Source organism: Amblyomma americanum, chromosome 7 (assembly GCF_052857255.1).
Source record: "Amblyomma americanum isolate KBUSLIRL-KWMA chromosome 7, ASM5285725v1, whole genome shotgun sequence".
Taxonomy (NCBI): domain Eukaryota; kingdom Metazoa; phylum Arthropoda; class Arachnida; order Ixodida; family Ixodidae; genus Amblyomma; species Amblyomma americanum.
The window spans coordinates 151,732,176-151,756,533 of NC_135503.1; the positions used below are offsets into that span (position 1 = coordinate 151,732,176).

At 48.9% G+C, this 24,358-nt stretch overlaps 1 protein-coding gene across 1 annotated transcript; it reads right to left on the reverse strand.

Annotated features, from left to right (window-relative positions):
* Nucleotides 1–20,161: 20,161 nt before the first annotated feature.
* On the reverse strand, nt 20,162–22,541 carry LOC144097528 (uncharacterized). Its single transcript, XM_077630227.1, has 3 exons — nt 22,474–22,541; nt 22,273–22,395; nt 20,162–21,478 (listed from the first exon to the last, which is right to left on the reverse strand). Exon 3 carries the CDS (start codon nt 21,466–21,468, stop codon nt 20,236–20,238), a length of 1,233 nt encoding a protein of 410 aa, XP_077486353.1. The 5' UTR covers nt 21,469–21,478; nt 22,273–22,395; nt 22,474–22,541; the 3' UTR covers nt 20,162–20,235.
* Nucleotides 22,542–24,358: the final 1,817 nt, after the last annotated feature.

The window sequence follows — 24,358 nt, forward strand, 5'->3', positions numbered from 1 at the left end:
ATGGGCCTTATTTATTGAAAGGTTAATTATAGCCGACTGTAATATCTGCATCAGTTTTTAGATTTTTCAAAATATGATTCTCGTTGCGGCTGCAGCGCAGTGAGTTTACGGTGCCCAGATGGACGAAACCGCATGGGCCAGAAGGGCTTGCAGCCACGCCTACAAGTGCGTACCCAGCTATCTCCTCTAGCAGTTCCCGCCACGGACACTAAAGTATATACACTTTATTCCCTGTTAGTGTTTTTCCAAGTTCAGCCGGTGTCAAAGGAGATCTCTTTAAGAGCGATTCCTTATAAAAGAACTAATCAAAACTAGGACTCATCTCGCACAGATAGATTAAAGCAGAAGCCTTAAAACAGCTGCAATGCATGTCTGCAGGCTTTCGACTGGTACCAACTGAAAATGTAGAGAGTTTAATCTGACATATCCGAGCTGAGACTACATAGAACCCTGTGGTTTCCATAGCTGAAAACCATTGGAAATCTGCCATGCTTATGAAGTTGACCTACTGTTGGTCCAAGACGGAAGCACTTACCATCTATTAAGTCGTTAACTGGAACTATTTGCCGTTATGCTTCAGGTGCAGCTCAGGTTTGCTTATAGTTTCACTTAGTTCCAGCTGGAACAATGCTTTGGAAGAGAAGGTGTGCCATCACATATTGGCAAATAACTATGATTCTTTTTTAAAACTGTGGCAAACAGGTTTCTGGTTGAGACTGGGTGATCTTGGTTCATATGAGCTGCAACTATGCCAAATTCTCAATTTAGGATGTTTCCCTTACGTGTATGTAAATCCAGATGGCAATTGCCCAGTGAAGGCAAATTATATTTCACCTTAACTAGCTGATATATCTTCTCGGCCGCAGAAAAAAACAGGTTTAAAGCTCCTTCAAGTAAGTGCTGTGGCAATATAAGACCAATTTCATTTTCATTGAAAGGTATAGAATTTTTATCAAGCAGAAAGATACAGTAGGGATTAAACTGTAATGCGGGACATAGGTCATATGGTTACTTAGCCATCACAAAGCTGAAATTTTCGCATTAAATAGAAGTAGAAATAATTTGCTTATTAAGATGTCAGGTTGAATCCTCTTGACATTTGCTGTTATCAAACTGCTGAAGCAAGAAAACTGTAAAGCATACATTGTACCATTAAAGGTGAAGCATGGACGAATATACATCAGATGAGCGTGTGCTCAGTGCAAAAATAATACAGACAGCACAAAAAGTGCCAGCAGCTCCTGCAGAAGAACTTAAATGCCCAGATTGCAGTATAAATCAATCATAAATCAATATGTTTGGAAGAATACTTGCATACAAAGTTTCAAATCGGGTCACTTATTGAGCAGAACAAAATAAAATGTACTTCACTCGTTTTGTCTATACATTGATGGAAAGGCATGAATGCCTGACAATGTACCAGACCTCTTTCCTATTCGTCTCCCAGTCTGACAATTGTAGATGCATCAGATAAGGCAGCTAGACTATATAATTACTGCAACAGGAAGCAAAAGAAGAATCAAAAGAAGCTAAATCTGCCAGAAGCAATTATCCCAGGCACAACAAATACACTGTTTTATTTTGAAGCATTGCAGTTAAACTGATCATAGTGCACTCACAGTGGGAATGTGATTTCGCAAGAAGTGTGCTATCAAGTAGAATTGCTTTTACTTAACATGGTTTGTATTGTGCCGTGGTTAAACATTTTCAGTCTCACTTTATCTATGCTCTTTCCGGAGTTGCTGTCTGGGAAAGGCACTTTCATTTGCCTTCCACACACGCATGCACACAGACAACAGTGGCTTTTTCACTGCCAGAAGATTGCGAGTGGTAATGCAGTGAATCTTTGAAGATTAATACAGCAATTTCGGTTGCACCTTCAGGCTGTGCACAGATGTCACAGTAAAGAGCTCATTGGGTGACCCATCAAAGTTGTCAGGTACATATAAGCCAGCGTGTTGCCTTCCTGTGCCTAGCTCGATGAGAAGTAGATTTTTCTAAATTTTGATTTCTAAAAGCACTGATGAGTAACTATTTGTAAAAAAGACTATGAAAAGATGTAAGACCTAGAAACAGGAAAATGTGAGCAATTGATGACATAAGATAGCTATTAAAAACACATTTTGAACATTCTTCAAGCTATAGTCCACATGGCAATATCAACATGAAGGACATGAAACAAATATTGTAATACCTTATCTATGAGTGCTATGTCTGAATTTTTGCATTGTTTCCTTTCATGGATACTAGCCAAAGACTTCACATTAAAGAGTAATCACGCAATATTCCGTAATGTGATGCAAACATAAATGAAGTGGTCACGTCATAATAAACTACTACTATAGTATCAAAGAATATGCCAGGATATTTGATTTAGTTCACACGTTCTTTTGGTGTACAGCTGCAGGAGAGAGAACCATGGCTAAGTAAAAATACCACTCTATCTACAAGCCTTCCAGAAACAGATCATTTTCTTGTGTGTTAACTGAAATTCCATTGTCAGAAAGCTATTTAATCGCATAATTTATGTTATTCTGCGACTAATGCATTGCTGTCTCATAATGTGCTTGATCTGTGAGCATAACTGCTGTCCATGCACTCGAAGACCAAGCATCTTAAGTTATCGAGCTGAAACCATTAGTTATTAATTTTTTAAAGAATACGAATGGTGAAATAGAATCCAGTGGTGTACCAGCCTCTATATATTGGCAGTTTATCATCAGGTTCGGTTTGGTTGTTTAATCTAATAATAAACGATCTTGCAAAAAATTCTTAAAGATAGCGAAAAAGGGGTCTCAAAAGCCAAGTGAGTATAGTTTGCTTGGCAAAATCTCATAGCTCACCTCATCAATGATTTTCTGAACATTGAGAAAGAAAGTGCAGTTAAACAATTTCTCAAATGACGAATACAGCGCATCTGCAAATTTGCCAAGAATTAATGCAATGCCCCTTTCCTATAATATAGCCATATTGACGATTCGAAAAAACAATGTTAAAAAATTTTGTCACGCATTCAAATGGGAATTTTTCTAGTATTTGTAATGAAATCAATAACAGGTAAATTTATCAGTTGCTCTCAGTGCATTCTTTTGCCTTCCCTTGAATAGTGACCCATAAAGAAGCTTTACAGATCATATTACAGCATTTTCCTGAAACTCATCAATCAAAAATATCAATGTTTGCAAAAGCACGATTCCATGGTAACAGTGAATCGGGCTTATCTCACCAGAACCTGCACCAACCTTTCGAGAGCCTCAGAAAATACGTTAAAGCGATTAAAGGTTTTTTCAGTGTGCAGATGTTGTGTTGAGTTAATCCCATTCCCGGTGCAAGCCTCTAACATTGACTGAAATTATCAGCTTTTTATGCAGGACCATGCGGCAAACCATCGGTGCAAGGCGAGACCCTATCTCTTCCATGAAGGGGCTAATCTGTGACATCTTTGCAGGGTTTTTTTCACTTAATAATAACAGTAACAATAATAATAATGTCTTATATGCATTGAAACAATGTTATGTCTATGAAAGGGTCCTAAAATACTTCAGATCCAACTGCAGCACAAACACCCAGATTCACTTAAAGCTGACACAAAATAATCGTCTTGTGGCAACATGAGAGGATCTCTCTTGTAGCCTTCCTGTTCCAGACAAACCTCTCACTGCCCCCAACTTCGTATTCTTCAGTGCATCCTTTTTAAGATACACCTCTAACCCCTGGCCATTGTTTCATCTACCATCTCAGAGCCTTCCCTGCATGCCCCATTGGAACCAATCCCTATGCTAACCTCGAACGTTCCCTTTCCAGCTGCCCTGTTGCCTTTCAATTACAGCATTACCCACAGCCTCGGACAAGCTGATATTGAACAGTTGGCTTTGGTGACCCTGGCACAGGATGTCCATGGCACTTCGTGTTGTGTCATAATAAAGCTGCTTCTCTTTCTCTCTCTCTCTCTCTCACGCACACACACACACACACACACACACACACACACACACACACACACACACACACACACACACACACACACACACACACACACACACACACACACACACACACACACACACACACACACACACACACACACACACACACACACACACACACACACACACACACACACACACACACACACACACACACACACACACGTGGTGTCTGCTGCAGCATTCATCCATGCATGTCTTCCTTAATTGGAATATGGACGTTTCCACTGCAGTTACATCCAACGTTTAAAAACAACTTGCCTGAAACATCGTTTTCCACCTAATATATTTTGTTTACTGGTGACTATATTGGAGTGCTTGTCTATGTTTTTGGCTTGGTGGGTGCCATTTATCAAACTTTCTTCCCTCTGTATAAATTAAATGGATGATTTGTTGCTTTGTCTGATGTATTTAAATAATGCTGTTCATTCACCTACTTATTTTTTTGTACCGTATATAGGATAGTTGATCACTTGCTTTTGTTCTGCTGGTCAATATGCAAGCAATGAGTATGTGTGTGCAGTTTACGTCTAAGTTGAACGCGCCCACGCTTGTCTGTGGTTTGGCTTTATGGAGTTTATCGACCCAAAGCGACTCAGTGTGTGAGGGACACTGTAGTGGTGGTCTCCGGATAATTTCGATCACCTGGGGTGTTTTAACATGCATTCATTTATCGCACAACAAAGGCCTGTAGCATTTCATCTTCATTGAAATGAGGCCAACAGGGACAGGATCAAACCTACGTCTTTCAGGTAAGCAGCTGAGCACCACAACCACTAAGCCACCTCGGCGGCTTGCCCATGCTTTTAATTTAGTGTTTTGGTGTATAAATTGCATTCGTCATCACCTTTTGGGTCACCTCAATAAGCCACTAAGAGCAATAGCTTTTTCTGGCTGCTCCCTCCTTGCACGGGAAGAAAATTCAATTTGAATTCGAAAAAATTATGTATTAAAATATTTTGTTTCACCACTTTACTTATTTACTCTCAAGGCTCAAAGGCATTATTTATAGAAATGGGTGAACAGAACAAATTATTAACACAACAAATCAGTTGCAGCTTTCTTTAAGGTGATGTTATTGACGATCACAGCGATGAAGGCAAAAAAGGTGCTTGCAATCGTTACTTGTGTGTTGAAAAAATGAATTGGAATACATATTAGTATGACATGAGAGAACACAGTCTTTAAACATGCGATCATTACGTGCTAAAATGTAGGGCTCATTGTAGTTAGTGCTCATGAAAAGCTGAACATCAGTGCACAAGCAGAAATAAGTAAATGTTATAAAACAGATTACGAGACTCACTGTAGTGTTCAAAACTGAATGGTGAACAAAAAGAAAACAGGCAAAAATTTATATTAAAGCAAAAGAAATATCAATATTCAGTCATGACAAATTTGGCGTCAAAGGACATTTGTAATGTTTAAAACATCTTGGCATTATAATATCTCTTCCAAATTTCAGCAAAAATTGTGGACAATTTTGGAATATGCAGTAAAATAATTGTTTTGATCCACGTTTAACATTAGTCCTTGCTGCTTTGCCGATGCCAAAGGCTGATAAAATTTTTCTCAAAACATGTAATATCTATAAGTACAGTCTGAAACACTTTATGTATAACATGACCTTATCTCTGAATTGTCAAGTTGAGATTTTAGGGCATCGTCAAAGGTGTCTAACCGCTCATATTAATAAGCAAGCAAGAGCTGCATTACAAACTATCCAACATTAAAATAATCATTAAATTGCAAAATCAAATGGCCCCAGTTGAAGGATGCATTGTGCTTTTGTAAGTTCCAGTGCTTCACTCTAAGCTGGTCCCAAGACATGATCCCTGCTTTTCTAACAGCACTTCAACAAACCTTAACAGAAGCACAAAGTTAGTGCACAAAGTGACTTGAAATTGTGGCTGGCCATGCGCATGTCGAGGACCTCATTCCAAAAGTAAGTACTACCATACATAAATATCGACACAGTAGTAAGATTCATTAAAATGAACAAAAACTTTTCCTTGATGCCAACCAATATGAATTTGCCATTCTTCAGTCTCTTTGTGACACTTACGGCAAAGTGAAATGTGCCTTCACAATTACTTCTACTTATATGCATTTCTTACAATATGACTTATTATTGTGAAAGTTGGCTTAGATCTGAAGAAATCATATCAGTCTAAGCAGTTAAGACACACAAATAAGGAATGAAAATATGATAAATAAGCTGCAACAAACCAATTTATTTCATACTGAGACTGAGCGCTTGTGTCTCGGGGTGTTGTTCCCTTGTTTGGAATCTAGCGCTCCCCAGTATCAGTATGCACGACCAACTCGTCCCCTACAAAGCTTTACTGGCAATTTATTTCCTGTTCATATTATGCTATTATACCCAGAATTCTAATCTCTTAAAAGACGTTCTGTCTCACAGGCAAGTGAATGTGCTTTAAAGGAGGGGGAGGGGGCATACTCCATTGAAATGCCATCTAGCATGACCTACTGACAGAAGTATCCCCACAGAACACCGCTGCAGTACACCAATTATCTGGAATGTTTTTTCTGCCTCCCGTGCTTTCTGCCAACACTAAAAGTGTGTGGATCCAGGCAGGACAGCTTAAGGGAAGTGTTACAAAATGGATTCCGAACCTGCTGGCGAACCTGCTTTTTGACGTCTGTTGTGGAATATATTGTGGGAGCAGGGCACAACTGCTCTTAGCTTAGGGGCATAGGGCGCACTTTGTCGTGCAGTTCCCATTTTGCGTTAAAGGTAGAATGAAAATTGGCTCACTGACCATGCCGAACACGTTGATTTACATTTCGGAACCCTTACAGGTTTCTTGTTCACAATGAAGGAACTATCATGAAAGAAGAAGCTTATGTAGCCTTAACTAATCGGCGCAATGACTTTGAATAGGCCTGGTGAAGGATTCCCTTTGTTCTGTTGAGTGTACTCAGCATGGTCTGTATTATCAGGCATTCCAGGTCCAGCCACGCTTACGAATTTCTTTCAGTGGCAACGATTTCCACATTATCGCAAGCGATTTCCCGCCCTGTTTGCCCATGTTCTGCCACAGCACTTGAGGCTGTTGTAGATTTCCTGTCTCCCTGATGTAGACTGAGTTACAATCGTTGCAGAGTATCTTGTAAACGACTCCATGGAAAATCGAACAAGGCAGAGCATCTTTAACATTGGCGAGATCCCCGCACAGTTTGATAGTTAGAATGTGGGCAATATTCACCAATTGCATTTCGAAGACTTATGCTTTTCACTTATGTCTAGAATGTACAGGGCCGTCCACCCTTAGTAAGAATACAATGTATGGATGGATGGATAAGGCTGAACTCTTTAAATCGCACGGTGGTTCAATCCACCTATATTATAGCCACGACTTGTGAAATTTTACTCTTGTCTTGATTTGAGCCACCATCAGATAACCTTCGCTTGGTTACTTCTATCCGCTTAAAATCTAATTTTCCTTCACTGCTCTTAGACCCCAATGCTTTGAATAAATCATCCCCGCTGCTTTCCACTGTAGGGACAGTGAAGCCTTTGTTGCAAAAGGGTTGCAAGCCCCAAGGGTAGCGTTGGCCTGGCGGCCTGGGGCAAAGCTGGAAACATCCGAAGGTCCCGGCAAAGGATGAGTCGACTGGCAACAGAACAACTTGTTTATTCTGGCATCGCCAAAAGAGCAGCCGGTCAGGGCGACCACGTTACTCGAAGGAAGGAATCGAAGTCTCTCTCGGCGTCCGGGGCAGCGGCGTTTTATACCCACGGAGTCGAGGGCAAGAAGGAACGGCTTGGGAAGAGGCGTCCGATACGGCGACGCTTGAACATGTCCAGACGTGACGGGCGCGTCCGCCAGGCCGGCGCCGGTCAGACCTCCTCGCCTCCCAGTTGGGGAGCTCCTCTCCCCGGCTGCCGCGCTTTGACAAGCGTGGGCACCAACATGCACACACACACACACGCACGCACGACGACACGTGGCACTGAAACCTGCCTGGACGCGCTTGGCGGGAGGCGTTGCGGCCGCGATGAACGAAGCCGCGGTGTCCGTTGCATCCGCGCCGGCTATACCGCGCGTCGTAGGCGAGACGTAACAGACCGCCCCGCCGGGAGAAGGAGATCCCGATGGTCAGGGGACTGCATCCGCTGTCCAGAGGGATGTCGCTCGATGATGCTCGTAATCGAAACCGATCGTCCCTCGACGTTGCTTGAGCGCAGCGCACAGAGAAGGCCTCGTTCTCGGGTTCAGGATCACATAGGACACTGCAAAGTCACTTCGGGAGAGTTGCCATTTTTGTGCTCGTTCCCAGCAAGCGTTAGAACTATGCCAAAACGCAACCGCTCAGTCAGCAAGCACGAGACAACCCTCACTAAGCTCTGCCAGGCTCTTTCCCCTTTTATACTACTGCCTAGTTCCTTACAGTAGTCAAGCAGCACTCAGAACGCGTCCACAAATTGGAAAATTGCACTAGAAAGCACATAATCACTTTGAAACACTAAACAAAAGCAATATGTTAAAAATCCTGCCTCAGGAAGAAAACATCAGTAACAAACAACTTTGAGGCGGATTCCTACGTTAGGGGCTTCGACTTAAGCCATCGGCGTTACCGTTGAGACTCCCCTTTTTGTAACGCACCTCAGAGGAATATTGTTGCAAAGCGAGGCTCCAGCGCAGGAGGCGGCCATTTTTGGGAGAGATGGTCTGCAGCCATTGGAGAGGGCAGTGGTCCGTCTCAATGATAAACCTCGAGCCGGCTAGGTAGCATGACAATTTCTGAACGGCCCACACGAGACACGCACACTCTTTCTCGGTGGCGCTGTACGCCTGCTCACGACAGGTCAGCTTACGACTAGCATACAGGACGGGGTGTTCCACTTCTCCATTTTCCCTTTGGCACAGTACAACGCCCATGCCTCGCTCACTAGCATCGCACTGAACAACGAACCCTTTCGTGTAGTCTGGCGATCGTAGCACAGGCTGGCTTGTTAGGGCGCTCTTTAGGGCGCTAAAAGCTCTTTCCTTTGTCTCGCCCCAGACGACTGTTTGGGGCTCTGTTTTTCTTAGAGCATCCGTCAGGGGAGCCGCGATATCGGAGTACCTGGGGATGTACCTCTGATAGTAGCCGGCGACACCTAAGAACGACCGAATATCGGTCTTCGTGCGCGGTTGCGGGAAGTCTCGCACAGCGGCCACCTTTATTTCAGAGGGGCGGCGACGACCCTGTCCAATCACGTGACCGAGGTAGACAACCTCGGCCTGTGCTAATTGGCACTTGGGAGCCTTGACTGTCAAGCCCGCTTCGCGCAGGCGGGTTAGCACTGCCCGCAAGTGTGCCATATGCTCACACCAGGATGCGGAGAATATCGCTACGTCGTCTAAATACGGTAAAGCAAATTCTTCCTGTCCCCGCAACACTTTGTCCATGAGGCTCGAAAAGCAGTATGGCGCGTTCTTCAAACCAAAACTCAAAACTTTAGGACGGAATGTTCCCATTGGTGAAATGAACGCCGCATACCTACTAGCCTCTTCTGTAAGTGGAACCTGCCAATAACCCCTGACAAGATCTAGGGTGGAAATAAACTGAGCGCTACTAACTTTCTCAAGGCGCTCCTCGATGTTAGGGATCGGATAAATTTGATCCTTAGTAATGGAATTAAGCCTGCGGTAGTCGACGCAAGGACGAGGTTCCTTGCCCGGTACCTCAACTAAAATCAAAGGGGAGGTATAATCACTCTCACCCGCCTCAATAACACCTAGCTGTAGCATTTTCTTTACCTCAGCCTCCATAATATCGCGCTGGCGGGGTGACACCCAGTACGCCTTGGATCGTACTGGCTCTGGGGAGGTAAGTTCTATATCATGAGTAAGGACAGAAGTCCTACCAGGCCTCTCAGAGAACTGACCTTGAAACTCTTGTAAGAGTTGGTGTAGTTCGGTTTTCTGCTCAGGCGACAGTGGTGCTTTAATGATTAAGTCACTAATGACCTGATCAGTGTCTTCCCTGTTCGTCACTGAGCTTAGTCCCGGAAGCTCGACCGGAAGCTCTTCTAACTTTCCCGTGTCGGGCATTTCCTCTCCAGTGCCTGGTGCCTTCAACGCTACAGGCTCAATTTTATTCAGTTCGGACGTGCTCTGATTACCAGCTTGCTGCGCCTCCGACCCTTTTTCATTGTTCGGCAACGTCGGCCCCGCAACTACCGCCTTTGCAGCGAGCTCCCGAACTCTCGGTCTGGTTAAGGCCTGAACGCTAGCCTCACCAAACAAAAGCCCCTTCTCGCGCAGGAAGTGATCGGACCTGTTCGAAAATAGGTACGGGTACTGGGGGGGCAGCATAGATGACACTACGGCCTCCGTCTCAAGTGCTCCGAAAGGTCCTTCAATAAGCACGTTTGCTACGGGCAGACACACGCTATGAGCTTCCACGGCTTGCTTGATCCATGCGCACTCGCCCGTGAACATATCGGGTTCTACGTAAGAGGGGTGAACTACATCCATTGTAGCTGCGGAATCACGAAGCACTCGGCACTCTTTCCCGTTCACGAGGAAGTCTCGCATGTAAGGCTCGAGAAGCTTCATGTTCTCGTCAGTGCTACATAATGACAAACACACGACTTCTCTTTTTGTTTCTGGACACTGCGCCGAAAAGTGACCCGGCTTCTGGCACGTATAACACACGCGCGCTTGCCTCCTCTCGAACCGCTTTCTGCGTTCGGCTTCGGCTGCCGCCGTCTCCTTACGTTCGGTCGGACTGCTTTCACTCGCATCCGCACTACGTGTGTCCCCCCTTGCTCTCATGGGTGTGAACTTCGGCCTCTCAGACTTGGAGCCAAATTCACCCTTTTGACCGTCCTTAGCTCCGCGAGCCCGACGCGTCACAAACTCCTCGGCTAGCTCGGCGGCTTTAGCCACTGTACTAACGTCTGGCCTATCCAAGACCCAGTACCGCACGTTCTCAGGTAACCGACTATAAAACTGTTCTAGCCCGAAACACTGCAGAATTTTCTCGTGGTCACCAAACGCTTTCTCGTCTTTGAGCCACTCCTGCATGTTTGACATAAGCCTGTAGGCAAACTCTGTATATGACTCACTTCTGCCTTTTTCATTTTCCCGAAACTTCCGACGGAACGCCTCCGCTGACAGCCTGTACTTTTTTAGCAGACTCGATTTCACTTGGTCGAAATCCTCTGCCTCCTCTCTCTTCAAGCGAGCGACTACGTCGGCCGCCTCGGCGGGTAACAAAGTGAGCAAGCGCTGTGGCCACGTTTCCCGAGAGAACCCCTGCTTCTCGCACGTTCGCTCAAAGTTAACCAGGAACAAACCAATGTCCTCTCCAAGCTTAAACGGCCGCATCAGGTCAGTCATTTTGAACGATACCCGTTCTCCTGCACCGTGTGCCTGACTTCCATTACGAGCGCGTTCCATCTCTACCTCGAGACACTTCATTTCCAAAGCGTGTTGACAGTCGCGCTCGTCTTTATCTTTTTGTTCTTTACGTTCGCGCTCGTCTTTCTGCTCTTTACGTTCGCGCTCCTCTTTTTGCTCCCTCTCCTCAATGGTCTCAAGGCATTCCGACAGCTCGTCATCCTCAGCCTCCAACTCAAGAATAGCCCTTAGCAGTTCTGGTTTTCTGAGTTTGTCTGAGACATCCAGACCCAACTCTCTTGCAAGCTCCAGCAATTTCGGTTTGCGCAACGACTTCAAATCCATGGCTGCTCCGAATGCTGCTTTCTCTACTGCCTACTATTGTCTTGCCGCAAACTAACCCGGCAGCAACGACAACACAATTACCAGCTCTGTTTCTGACACTAACAAAAGCCCGGCAAAACTCAGAAGAAGAAAGTCCCGCACTCACCAAACCTCGCAGCCAAGAATTCAGCGCAGTCGTTCCGCTGCAGGCAACCAGTCATCACACAGGGCTCGTTGCACTGCTCCCGGATGGTCGTTGTGCTGCTCAGCATACAGCTGACCGCATATCTTCGCTGCTGGCCTCCGTTGTCGGGATCCCACCGCTGCCACCAATTGTTGCAAATGGGTTGCAAGCCCCAAGGGTAGCGTTGGCCTGGCGGCCTGGGGCAAAGCTGGAAACATCCGAAGGTCCCGGCAAAGGATGAGTCGACTGGCAACAGAACAACTTGTTTATTCTGGCATCGCAAAAGAGCAGCCGGTCAGGGCGACCACGTTACTCGAAGGAAGAAATCGAAGTAGAGATGGGTCGCTGAGGAGTGAGCCGGATCTTCTGATCCGCTCTTTTAAAAGAGCGGGTGAGCCGTGGCTCAGTAAACGTGAGCGGCGGTTCTTTTGGAGATCCGGCTCACTGATCCATAGGACCGTAATCCAGCGTAGTGATCCGTGCCGAACGGCGAACTGTCTGTTCCGTCAGAGCTGTGTCGCTGGGTCTTCTGCCGGGTGCGATTTTCCCGCCATCTGTTAGCAGTGCGAGAAAGCTGGTTTGTCGTTCAGTTAGCTGTGTCGAACCGTCCGCCAGAGCTGCTGGGTGCGATTTGCTCGCCATCTATTAGCAGTGCGAGAAAGCCGGTTGAGTGAACGGGTCGCCCGCTCGCTGAACGAGAGATCCGGATCTCCAAAGGAGCCATTCGGCTCACTGAGCCGAAGACCCGGCTCTTCAAAAGATCCGGCTCTTTTGAAGAGCCGGGTCTTCGGCTCAGTGAGCCGTTTGGCTCCTTTGGAGATCCGGCTCTTTTGAAGAGCCGGGTCTTCGGCTCGGTGAGCCGTTTGGCTCCTTTGGAGATCCGGATCTTTTGAAGAGCCGGGTCTTCGGCTCAGTGAGCCGAATGGCTCCTTTGGAGATCCGGATCTTTTGAAGAGCCGGGTCTTTGGCTCAGTGAGCCGTTTGGCTCCTTTGGAGATCCGGATCTTTTGAAGAGCCGGGTCTTTGGCTCAGTGAGCCGTTTGGCTCTTTTGGAGAGCCGCTCTTCTGGTGAACCGATTCTCTCGTTCAGTGAGCCGTTTGGCTCTTTTGGAGAGTCGCTCTTTTGGTGAACTGCTTCTCTCGTGCAGTGAGCCGTGCGGCTCTTTTGGAGAGGCGCTTCTCTCGTCCAGTGAGCCGTGCGGCTCTTTTGGAGATCCGCTTCTCTCTCGTTCAGTGAGCCGTGCGGCTGTTTTGAAGGGGCGCTTCTCTGTCGTTCAGTGAGCCGTTCGAAGAACCGTTCAATCAGAGCCGGGTCTTCTGGCAAAGTGTGTATTTCTGGGCGAGTTGGTTGCGATGCATTCCGAGTAAAAGAGCGCTCGCAGAGCTTGTCCTCGCTTTGTGTTGTCCTGCGGTGTTGTGTCTTCCTTGTTGTCGTCCGTTGTCCGCGAGCGCTGTTTCGCTCAGAACGTGTCTTCTGGCAAATCATTGGCAAAGGATGGCGCCGTTCGTTGACAGCTGTTGTTCGAGCGATGTCTCACGACTCCCACTGATCGTGCATCGTGAGCTGGTGCAACATTTCGAAGGTATTAGTAAAAATACCTATAACACGGTTATTCTACTAATGCACATATCGCTTTTTTTAAAGGCAAATAACTAAACTCTATAGCAGAGGTTACAGTGTAACCTGCTAGTTATTTGGCTTTCTTGAAAACAAAACGATATATGCATCAGTAAAATAGCCGTGTAGTAAATTCAGGCATGGTCTCTTCCTTTTCTTAAGAGAGGAACAGGGCCTCTCCAGGCAGTGTTTGACGATGGGGACGATTGTCGAATGCAGATGATGAAGAGAGGAAATATATCTACATAAATGTACAAAGGCAAACTGAGTTACAGAAGCAGATCTCACACAGACGGCCGAACTAACTGTAACTAAAAAAAGGTAATTCTCACACAGAGAACATACACTACAAGACCTTATCGACCCACGTGTTAAAGCCTAGGTATATTTGCAGAATTACAAGTCACTGCACGGGGCCTCTAGCTAAACTAGGCAATACCGACTTGTGATTTGTAATGCATTTGCTTGCGTTTTTGTAAGTTTTATAAACAAAGAAGTTAGAGCGGCCGTATTTCGAGGCCCGTCCTAAGTTTCGATAACCAATGAAGGTAGCCACGTACAGCCCTGAAGTTTGACACAACCTCGAGCCCAGGGCTTGGATAAAAGAAAAAACACATAACGAAAATTTCCGAAAAACCTATTATTACGCGAACCCTTACCCTTACTGCGTGATGCTCTTTTCCTTCCCCGCCCCACCTGCGCGTCGCCTCTCGAAGGATGACAAGTTTTCTTTCTTTTTTTTTCTCAGCTAACTGGCGGTGCCACTAACCCACTGGCTCGTCCCAGAAATATCAGATAGCGGAGGCCCGCGACGCATAGAGACGCGCTTGAAGGAGCCGGTAGCATGCGGAAGGAAAAGAAAAAAAAGTGATGGTCCCTGCGCCGCACTTGTGGAGAGAGGGAGTGGAAAGGAAAGAACCACGGCTCACTCGTTCTTTAAAGGAGTTGCTCAAAAGACCCGGCTCTTTCCTGAGCGACCCAAGTGAGCGGGTGAGCCGTTCAAATGATCCGGCTCACTTCAGTGAGCGGAGCCGTTCTGAGCCGCTCACTGAAGTGAGCCGTTATGCCCATCTCTAAATCGAAGTCTCTCTGGCGTCCGGGGCAGCTCCCTTTATACCCACGGAGTCGAGGGCAAGAAGGAACGGCTTGGGATGAGGCGCCCGATACGGCGACGCTCTGACATGTTCAGACGTGACGTGCGCGTCCGCCGGGCCGGCGCCGGTCAGACCTCCTCGCCTCCCAGTTGGGGAGCTCCTCTCCCCGGCTGCCGCGCTTTGACAAGCGTGGGCACCAACATGCACACACACACACACACACACGCACACACGACGACACGTGGCATTGAAACCTGCCTGGACGCGCTAGGCGGGAGGCGTTACGGCAGCACTGAACGGGCCCAAAATGACCGCCACTTTGAACGAATCCCCGGCGTCCGTTGCATCCGCGCCGGCTATACCGCGCGTCGCAGGCGAAACGTAACACTGCGCGCTGCTTGTAGCTCTAGTGGCCACGCTCCTGCCTCGGCCAACGTTGCGGCGCACTGTGAGTTTTTGGGCAGGCCGAGGCACACCCGCAGGGACTTGCCGTGCTGGAGCTAGAGTTTCTTCCAACACGGCTTGCGCGCACCGTGATGAGCGGCAGCGCACAGAGCGCCGCCCCCAAAGCTGCGGCATTGCATAGCCGCAGTGCGGCTTGCTGGGAGATGCCCTGTCCTCGAGCGGTGAGCTTGTGCACCGCGGCGGTGATCCTCTTCATCTGTAGACAGGCCTTGGTCGCCGCGGGGCGGAAGGAGAGGCGCCAGTAGATGTCCAGGCCAAGGTGCTGCACCGTTTTACGCCAAAGAATCGGAGTCCCGTCCAGTGAGAGTGGCGCAAGGTGCGCGCGCGAGCGCAAAACGGAGGCCATGGCCACCGATTTGTCCGCGCTCAGCGACAGACCAAGGCAGTGGAAGCTGGCGTCGATTGTGGTCAGAGGTAATTGAAGGCACCCCCGCACGCGGAGCTCCTCCCCCGGTGGTTCCCGGCACCACCGAGGTATGTCGTCTGCATATAAGGACATGTACAGGGTTGGAAAGTAGTAGTAATAAGTGGTTTTTATTAAAACAGTAATAAAGAGGAAGGAAACGATGTTTGCTAGCGCCGGCATCTGCCATCGATACTGAAGAACCTGAGCTGGGGCAGCGGAAATAAAGGATTGCAGGCAGAAAGGAGAAATGAAATGAAAGAGGTTAGGGGACAGCAAGAGAGGATAGGGGGAGAAGTAGTATATACAAACTATTTACACAATAAGAAATGTGTCCAGGTTGTGCGCGTGATTAATTCATGATGAAGCAACAAACATACACGCGCGCAGCACTATGTTGACTACAACTGGAGTGGGGCGTCCAGTTCTTAATCGAGTTCCACCTTGGACGATTATTATTATTATTATTATCACAGCTCCTCGTGATGGTAGGCGACATAGCTGCTGCCAGCCTTTAAATGTTGCTTTCGTGCACCTTGCAATCATAGGCTTCGGAGAAGGAAGAGGAAAGCGCCTAAGGCTAGCTAATTTTGCACGAGCTTTTCTAATAGAAAACGCACCGCTCGGCAAGTTAGTAAACGTACCAAGACGCTGGGCAGCACGTCTACGAGGACTATTATTACACAACTCAAAAATGTCCGCACGCACCATTCTCAACTCATTAGTCGTGACGGTGGCTCGGCGATGACTGCTCCCGCCGCACTTGCTGCCGATCGGCAGCTGGCTCCTCGGCGCTTGAACAATCTTGACATCCGGCCGCACCAGCCCTCGAAAGCATCGCAGGCTCTGTGGGGTTGAGGACGCTCAAGTGCGGGCCGGAGTTCTTGGCGAGAACTTCGTTGTCGGGTTTGGGAACGGTAGCCATCGTAACGCTGGCAAGACGCCGTTGTAAACGTAAACGAATCGACAGTAGCGACGGCCGATAGATGCCTTCAACGTACGTGCGGATGGCGGTAGCTTCCATTTCGGCTGCTGCTAGACCGCACAGCTAGCCGGCAGAAATCATGGAGTCTGCGTTTACGTCATGTTTCACGTCACTTAGTCCTATGATGTCCTAAGAGAGTCCCGAGTTTTATCCAGAGCGGCAGGAAAAAATTTTTCAACTTCTAATCCAAATCGCCTTGAAATAAATGCATCTTTCGCTCCCGGAGAAGGGGCAACAAAGCCATGAGATGCCGAACTGCCGGAGTTTGCAAAAAAAAAAAATTAAATGCTCTCTTCACGGTCGTTTTAATGGCACTGGCAATGATAAGGGCCTTTATGGCGAAGGCCTCTAGTTCAAATATTTTCACGTCCAAAATTTAAGGTATTTACGGTAAAGGTCTTGTCAGTGGCGTCTTGCAAAAGCCTTTAGGTTAAAAGATTCTTTAGCATTCAATGAACGTAAGCATCTCTAGTGCTCTCAGTAAGTTTTTGGGGAAAGAGACATATATGTATGTCTAATATCCAGGTGAGGTCGGAGCAACGCAGTTATGCTGTGCACTCCTCCTGTCACACGGCCGACTGGCAACTGCCTTTAATTTCCTTGACCTAAAGAAGCGCGGTGGAGTTTCGCCTAAAAAGAGTTGTCGCCGTGTCACACGCATGTACGGATCCTTACAGAGGATTCGCCAACGCCATTAGGCACCGTTCATATAGTACAAACGCACAATAGGATAACGTTTGAAGGCCCCGCCTTCCAGGAAACATGGTCCGCGAGCTGCGGTCTCACCCGACGAGTGACACATCCACAGTCAGCATTAAAGATACCGGTTTATTCTGCACCAAAACAACGCTTCAAAAGGGGCTGATCAGAGAAAAACGCATCCACGCATGCGCTACCTCTCGGGACCGCGCAAGGCTCAGGCTACAAGAAAACACGCGCTACACCTCAACGCGGCAGAACAAAAAAAGTACTGCAGAATCGAAAGGGCAGTTAAAACCAACTACACAGAAAGCGAAGTGCGACACGGACGAGACCAAGCGGCAGTGATGAGGGCTTCAAACGCTGCATGAAACCTGGCTGCTTGCGTAGCAGTCACTGACGCCAAACAGCTGTTCCATCCTCGCAGACATGCCCCACTTCCATCTTGGCTCCTCATCCGGGTATGGTGCCGCCCGCCGTCCGTTTGTGTGCATTCTGCTGGCTCGTGTTGGCCGCCGAATCCGTGACCACCCTGTAGTGACGCTGGGTCCAAACACCTCCTTTTACATATTCAATAAATGTTTACCCCCCGCCCCACAGGAATGCCCCCCGCGCGCCCATGCGCTCCCCTTGTATCAGATTCACCGCTGCGATCGCCACATCAGGAGAGCAACAGAGGGGCCTACACGTTCAAAAGCGAAATGTTTTTGCTACTTCTCAATCTCAGAAAAGTTTTCTACACTTGCCATTAAAAAAAAACGGCCGTGGCTTAGCTTGGTTAAGCCTGGTGATTGCGAAGCAATAGTGTGTTCTTCTCGGATCAGCTGGTAGTATGGCTGGTGGTAGTCTTGGGTTATGCTAGTGTTACGGCTTACAGTGAATCATCTAAGAGGAAGTCATCCGTCGAATCCGTGTATGCCGACAAACATTTCCCTCACCAGCGTGCCCATTACAAAATCTTCCAGTATCGATTGGCCGACGGTGCGGTAACACTCCATTTTCTCCGCGTCGTAAGATATGCCCACTCGGTGCTTGCAGTAGCGTTCGTTAAAGTACGGTAGCGTTACGCCGTAATAAATGTTGGGGTTATTGTTCCCGTCTCAAAATGCGATACAGTTTTTTGCACGTCTCCTCGTCGTCTTCACGATGCATTAGCGGTAGCTTGTATGTTTCGGCCACGTTGTAGATGGCCAAGTTGTCTGCATAACACCCCCATGGCACGCCATGGGCACGCCGCTTAGAAAGTCGTTCTTCTCGTTCTTCTTCCGTCTCCGTAGCTCGCTGATGCTTCCTCTTTGCATTCTGCCGAGCTGCCTTGTTCGTAGGCACCATCGTAACATCTGGCTGTATGACTGCCTTGGCGAGAGGAGCGGAGCTGTTTTATACAGCTGGTGTGACGTCACTCTGACCGTAGCGCCCCTGGTGAGAGGAGCGGGAGTTAGGCCGCCGTTGGTGGCTACCGCCTCGCCTCGCGACGGGGTGAGATGGGGCCCCGTTTTTACACAGCTGGTGTGACGTCACACCGACCATAGCGCCCCTGGTGAGAGGAGCGGGAGTTAGGCCGCCGTTGGTGGCTACCGCCTCGCCTCGTGACGGCGTGAGATGGGGCCCCGTTTTTACACAGCTGGTGTGACGTCACTCTAGGTCACGTGGTGTGACGTCACGCAGCGAGGTCGCGCTAAAGGTCAATGGTGCCTACCACCGCCTCGCCACGGAACGGGCTAAAGTGCGACCTAAAGTAGTATTGCTTCGCAATAAAACGTTCTTTCGCGATGCTTTCGTCCGCTGTGCCGCGTTGTGCGATAATGGGTGCGAATTCTCCACTCTGGCGCTTCGCTGGCGGAACGAGTGAGAGTTGCGCGAATGCGTGGAACCTCACAGCGCTACACGGCATGGACGAATGTTGCACGTACGAGGTGCAAGCATGCGCGTAACATCAAAGCAAACAAGAATGGCATTATCATTGCAAGCCAACAAACCGACTTTAATTTGAGAGTATGCAGTCCAGTCGCTATATTTAGTTATACATAAAGCGAAGAGCTGGAATAGTCATTTTGTGCGATAAAAATTTATGGAATAAAATTATTGAGGAAAATGTAATTTACTAATCGGGAGTAAAGCACATTAAAAACGAGAGCACTCACCCTTCGAGGGAGATGATCGGTCTCCTTTTGCTAGGAGTTTCTTTCAACTTCCTCTCCTTAAGGTTGCATTCGTTCTGGATTTAAGAGTAACGTTCAAAACGACTCGGGCTATAAGGGACGCCGTACAGGAGGGCTGCGAATAATTTGGACCACCTTGGGTTTGTACACATGCACTGACAACGCACAGTACACGGGACTCTAGCATTTCGCCTCCATCGAAATGCGACAGCCGTGGCCGAACCTGTGTCTTTCGGGTCACCAGCCGAGCTCCTTAACGTGATAGTTAAGGCGCCAAAACAGACGAGGACGGTGAAGAGAGACACATGAGCGGTTGTTGTCGCATTGTGTGCTTAAACTTTCAAGTCACGCCATTCCAACACACCCAAACGGCTGCTTAGTGAACAGCATAATCACCGAGACACCGCGGCGGCCTTATGGAGCGCATCTCCCTCGAGATAGGTTACCGTGGTTGAAGAGAGTTGAAAGTTGTCATGCCCGTGTATAAACAATATTAGATTTAGGCGAAGACACCGTAGACGCAATGGAAGTGAAAGTGCATTTGGCAGTCGCCTATGCCAAACCCAGAGCAAAACCAGATATGGGTTTTTGCTTCATTGTGGCATAGTTATCAGACAACTAATTACTGAATCTTTAAACCGATCGAAATTGAGGAGCTTCAAGAAGAAACTGACCGACTAAAAAACACAAACACACATAAATGGCGTGGTTCTTCTGAAGGCTTTTTTCTTTCAAGCACTGAAAGACAGGCGAATTCTCGGAGGAACAGGATAGTCTGCAGTTGCTAGCGTCCAGGCACTGCAAATGCGCCCTGTATAGTGCGCTGTGTTGGGGAAGATGAGCCCTTCCACACACGAGGTGCTCAGAGCAAGTGCGGCTGAAGTTGAAATATGCGGCGGAGGGTTTCCCTCAGCGAGAAACTATGCGCCTCGCTCCATACAGCTTTATTTTTTTCACCTACGGGGCGCGAGGCCGGATGCTCTCGAAATAGCGAATGAGCGATGACGCCTTGCAGCACTCCGCGGCCGTCTCCAAAATGGGTGATGGATCTCGGCGGGCTGCGGCCCAGCTGGCTTCCGAGCCACTTGCCGAGTCGCGCTGCGCGGGGACCATCCTGCTACTCGAGGGGTCGCTGTAGAACGAGTACCAGGACGTGGACGACTCATGCGGCGACAGCGTGGCGCTCTGGACAGCCCTCTCGTGGGGCAGCTCGCTCGCGTCGGTCAGCAACGTGGACAGGTCTAGCTGGACGAGACTGCTGGCGCCCTCGCTGCTTCCGCTGCACGACACGTCTGCTCGGTAGTAGCGGCGCACTCGGCGGCGCACTCGCTCTGCAGCCGGCACGGGCTCCAGGTCGCACCTGTCCAGGACCTCCAGCAGCGGCAGGTCCCGGATGCCGTTAAGATCTCGCTCGCCGGGAGCGAGGAAGTCCGCCTGCTGCGGCCGCTGTTGGGCCGAGTGCTGAGTCTTGGCGTTGGCTGAGCCGATCACAATTTGGGTGAGCTTGGACAGCTTGCGGCACGCCTGCTCGCCATCGCCGGCGCGCAGCAGCGACGACTTCTTGAGCGTTAGGCCAGCTATCTGGGACTTGACGCGGCCCACGTCCAGCTGGGACGGAGAGTAGGCCGGCGCGAGAGCGCACTTGGCGGCGACAGACGGCAGAATTGGTTTCTCTGTGGCCGAAATGGCGCCGCTGGTCCTGCCGGCTCCCAGCTGCAGCCTGGAGCAGGAGGCACCCCGGCGCTCCAAGATGGGTCCCGGCGCGTTGCGCACCTTCTCCTTGAAGTAGAGCATTTCGTCCGAGCTGGACAGGGCACGGGGGCTCGCGGGCAGGGCGACCTTGGCCGGCGGCGGGGTCTCGGGATCCTGGATGGTTCCCAGCAGGTGGTAGCGGAGCGTGATGTTTTGCGTGGCCTCGAGAAGCACGGACAGATTCTTGTCATCCAGCAGCAGCGGCTTCCTGTCCGTGAGCGTGGGGTTCTTGAGGCGACCCTTCTTGAGGAGCTCGCCGACCATGATGCCTTCGTCGAGCGCCACGTCGCTCAGGCGCTGCAGCTGCATGGCGGGCTCGGCCGCCGTCAGCTGCGCGTCGTCGCCGTGCTCTTCGACGAGGCGGGAAGGGACCCGCTCGTGCTCCTCATCCTTGTCCCTGGGCGCCTGGTCGCCCTCCACGAAAGCCCCCTCCGCCATGGTTCCAGTCCTGCGGCGCGGCAAAGGCGAGCTCACGCTTTTGGGCTCATCGGCAATGGCGCATGCAGAAAAGGGCAGTGCTATGGTTCGGTGCTTGTAGCCCATGCCAGCGACGCACGCATTGGTTGTGACCGTACTGAAAACGGTGCGGCGAGTGCACACGTGATGTACGCATGAGGTAAGCAGTAGAAATGCCAAGCGGCTCCGAGTATTGGGTGCGCTATGTGTGGGGCGGGCACGATCTGCTTATGTGCACACAGCATGGCGCCGTAATCGCGCAACGCCGTAGTTTCCCCCACGCTGATTAGTGTGAAACGGAACAAGACGAAGCGCGAAGGAAGACAGGAAACAGCAAACGAAGGGTTTCTTCTATACGATGAAGCAAAGTCGCCAAGCTATCGATCTCTCTAATGTAGTTCGCCTCGACTTTCTAATATCCCGGACGCATGAGAAGATATGTCGTGGAACCTGTCACGGCTACTTCTGATGAAGCTGGTAGAAAGCGAGCTTTACCAGCTCTTTGGTCGCAGCATCTAGCACGCATATTCGCGCTCTCCCCTTTCGCAGGGTTTAATACGTCTGAATAACCGCACTCTTCAGTATAAAACCACACATAACAGTCTTGAAAGCGGAAGGTTATTGCAAAACCTGACCGGCAATCAGTCCGCGCATGGGGACGCAGCCGTGAAGGCCCAGCATGGCAGAGGTTCTTTCGGTGCGGATACGCTTTGACCATGACGTGTAGCGCTCCCTAAAGGCGCTCCTGAGAGGCACGGACAGAAACATGTGGAAAGGTCGACTTACCCGAGGAGCTGTCTAAAACTGGGCTGCAAGAATTTGGTTTGTTACATTCCGATGTCAGCGCTCGAGACCAACTTCGACGTCGTCCTCCTCGTTTGCCAGGGTTAAGTAAGTTTACTCGGTGGGCTGAAAATCGAAATTTTAGAATACTGAATCTTTTCATCGCTGATTCTCCCTTATACGCCGGCACTTATAACAGACTACCTTCTTTGCCAGAGGGAACCGAGCAGCAGCGAAGGCGGTCAGAACGGTCTCGCAGCCTAGCAGCGGCGCTGCGGTCTCGGCGCTGGCTGCTGCTGCGAGTGTAATGATGATGATGGACACAGGTTAACTGAAAAAGAAATTGTTGCTTTGTCCCCCTTTTCCGAAATTCGATGGGATCTTGCAGCCGTTCCAGCCCTTAGGGTGAGGTCCTGCTGTACTTTCGGGTGTGAGCTGGACAGCAATTTCTCCCACCGCTCAATCGTCGTTTCTTTTATCCGTTCTATTGCTTTGTTGTGTTCGCAGGCCCATACATTGGGATATATAGGTACGGCTCTATGCCACAGTGTGGCTCATAGTCTTCTGTGTAGACAGCATTGAGAGTTTTTGGGATTTATTATGTAATTGTTCGCATTCTTTTCAGTGTTATTTTCTTTTGCTACTTGTCCAGTTCTTCATTCGGTGGCGCGTATTCCCTTCTGTCGAGCCTTTAGCGTTGCGGGATTTCTGAGTACGTAGTCAGCATGCTTTAGTAGTTGTGGTCGTCCGTGTGCTGTGCCCAGTGCTCGGTCCACAGCGTGTGCGCCTTCCTTTTCACTCTACGGACTGATGCGCATGGTATATATATGAGCTCTGCTTGGCTTTCGGCTTCCGTTATGTATGTTAGGGATCAAACGCGGGTCAATGACACCCTAGTCGAAATCGAGAGGAAGAAATGGGCTTGGGCTGGGCATGTAATGCGAAGGCAACATGACCGCTGATCCTTAAGGTTAACGGAGTGGATTCCAAGAGAAGACAAGAGTAGCAGAGGGCGGCAGAAAGTTAAGAAACTTAGACGAGGTTAGGAAGTTTGTGTGGATAGGCTGGCAGCAGCTGGCATAGGACGGGATTAATTGGCGAGATATGGGAAAGCCCTTTGTCCTGCTGTGGGCGCAGTCAAGCTGATGATGATGATGGCAATGAAGACCACACTGTCAACTCAGTGTAGGCGGCTAAAAAACTCGGGCGAAACTAGCTCGCCGCTGTTGAACGCGGCAAAGTTCGAAGTCACTGGGAACACTAGTAATAGCAACATGCGGCAAATATGTTCCCATAGCTACCACCACGTGGGCCAGGTTTCTCGCTCAGCTTCTCGAGCGACGTAAGAATAAGGAGGAGGGCATGACACGTCACAGGACAGGACAGCAGCCAATAGCAGCAGCGCGGCTCGTCGGTCGCATCCGTTCATATGGCCGAAAGCTGGTCCGCCCTCCATGCGCAAGGGGCATGCGGCCGTAGATCCGCCCCATTGTACGGCGAAGTGGTGAGTGCGCACCAGCATGCGCCCCTAAAATGACCGTACAGCGGCCTTAACCCCTTCTGTGGGCACAGCAAAAAGTGCAAACACAGTCTGCACGTTGTCAATCATTTTTATTGCTAATTTGATGTGTGCATGGTTTAAGAACACGTGAAATCCATAAAAATTATTCAAGTAAAAGTAAAAGTACGTGCCTTCATTTTGGAACGCCTAAGAATAAATAATAGATAAACTAATTTCCAAATAACAAAAACAAAATAAAAATACAAACTTAATTTATACAAAAACTAATAAAATTAGAAAATACCTCCTCGCCGTTCTGTCGCAAAACGATGGAAATCGCCCGCAGCTGTGGGTAAAATCGCATCATTGAAACAGCCTTAAGAGCTGCGTTATTTGAGTCGTATCGCCACGCGATGAAAGCAAGCCTTGAACCTCAGGTCCCCAGCTGCCTATCCGGATTAATTAATTTCCACGGCTTGCGAGATGTGGAGTAGTAACGTATGCTGGCGGGTATTGGTTGGTTTTGGATTTTCTAAAAATACATGGCGCCACATACATGTATACCTACACAAAAGCGTCTCTCCTTCG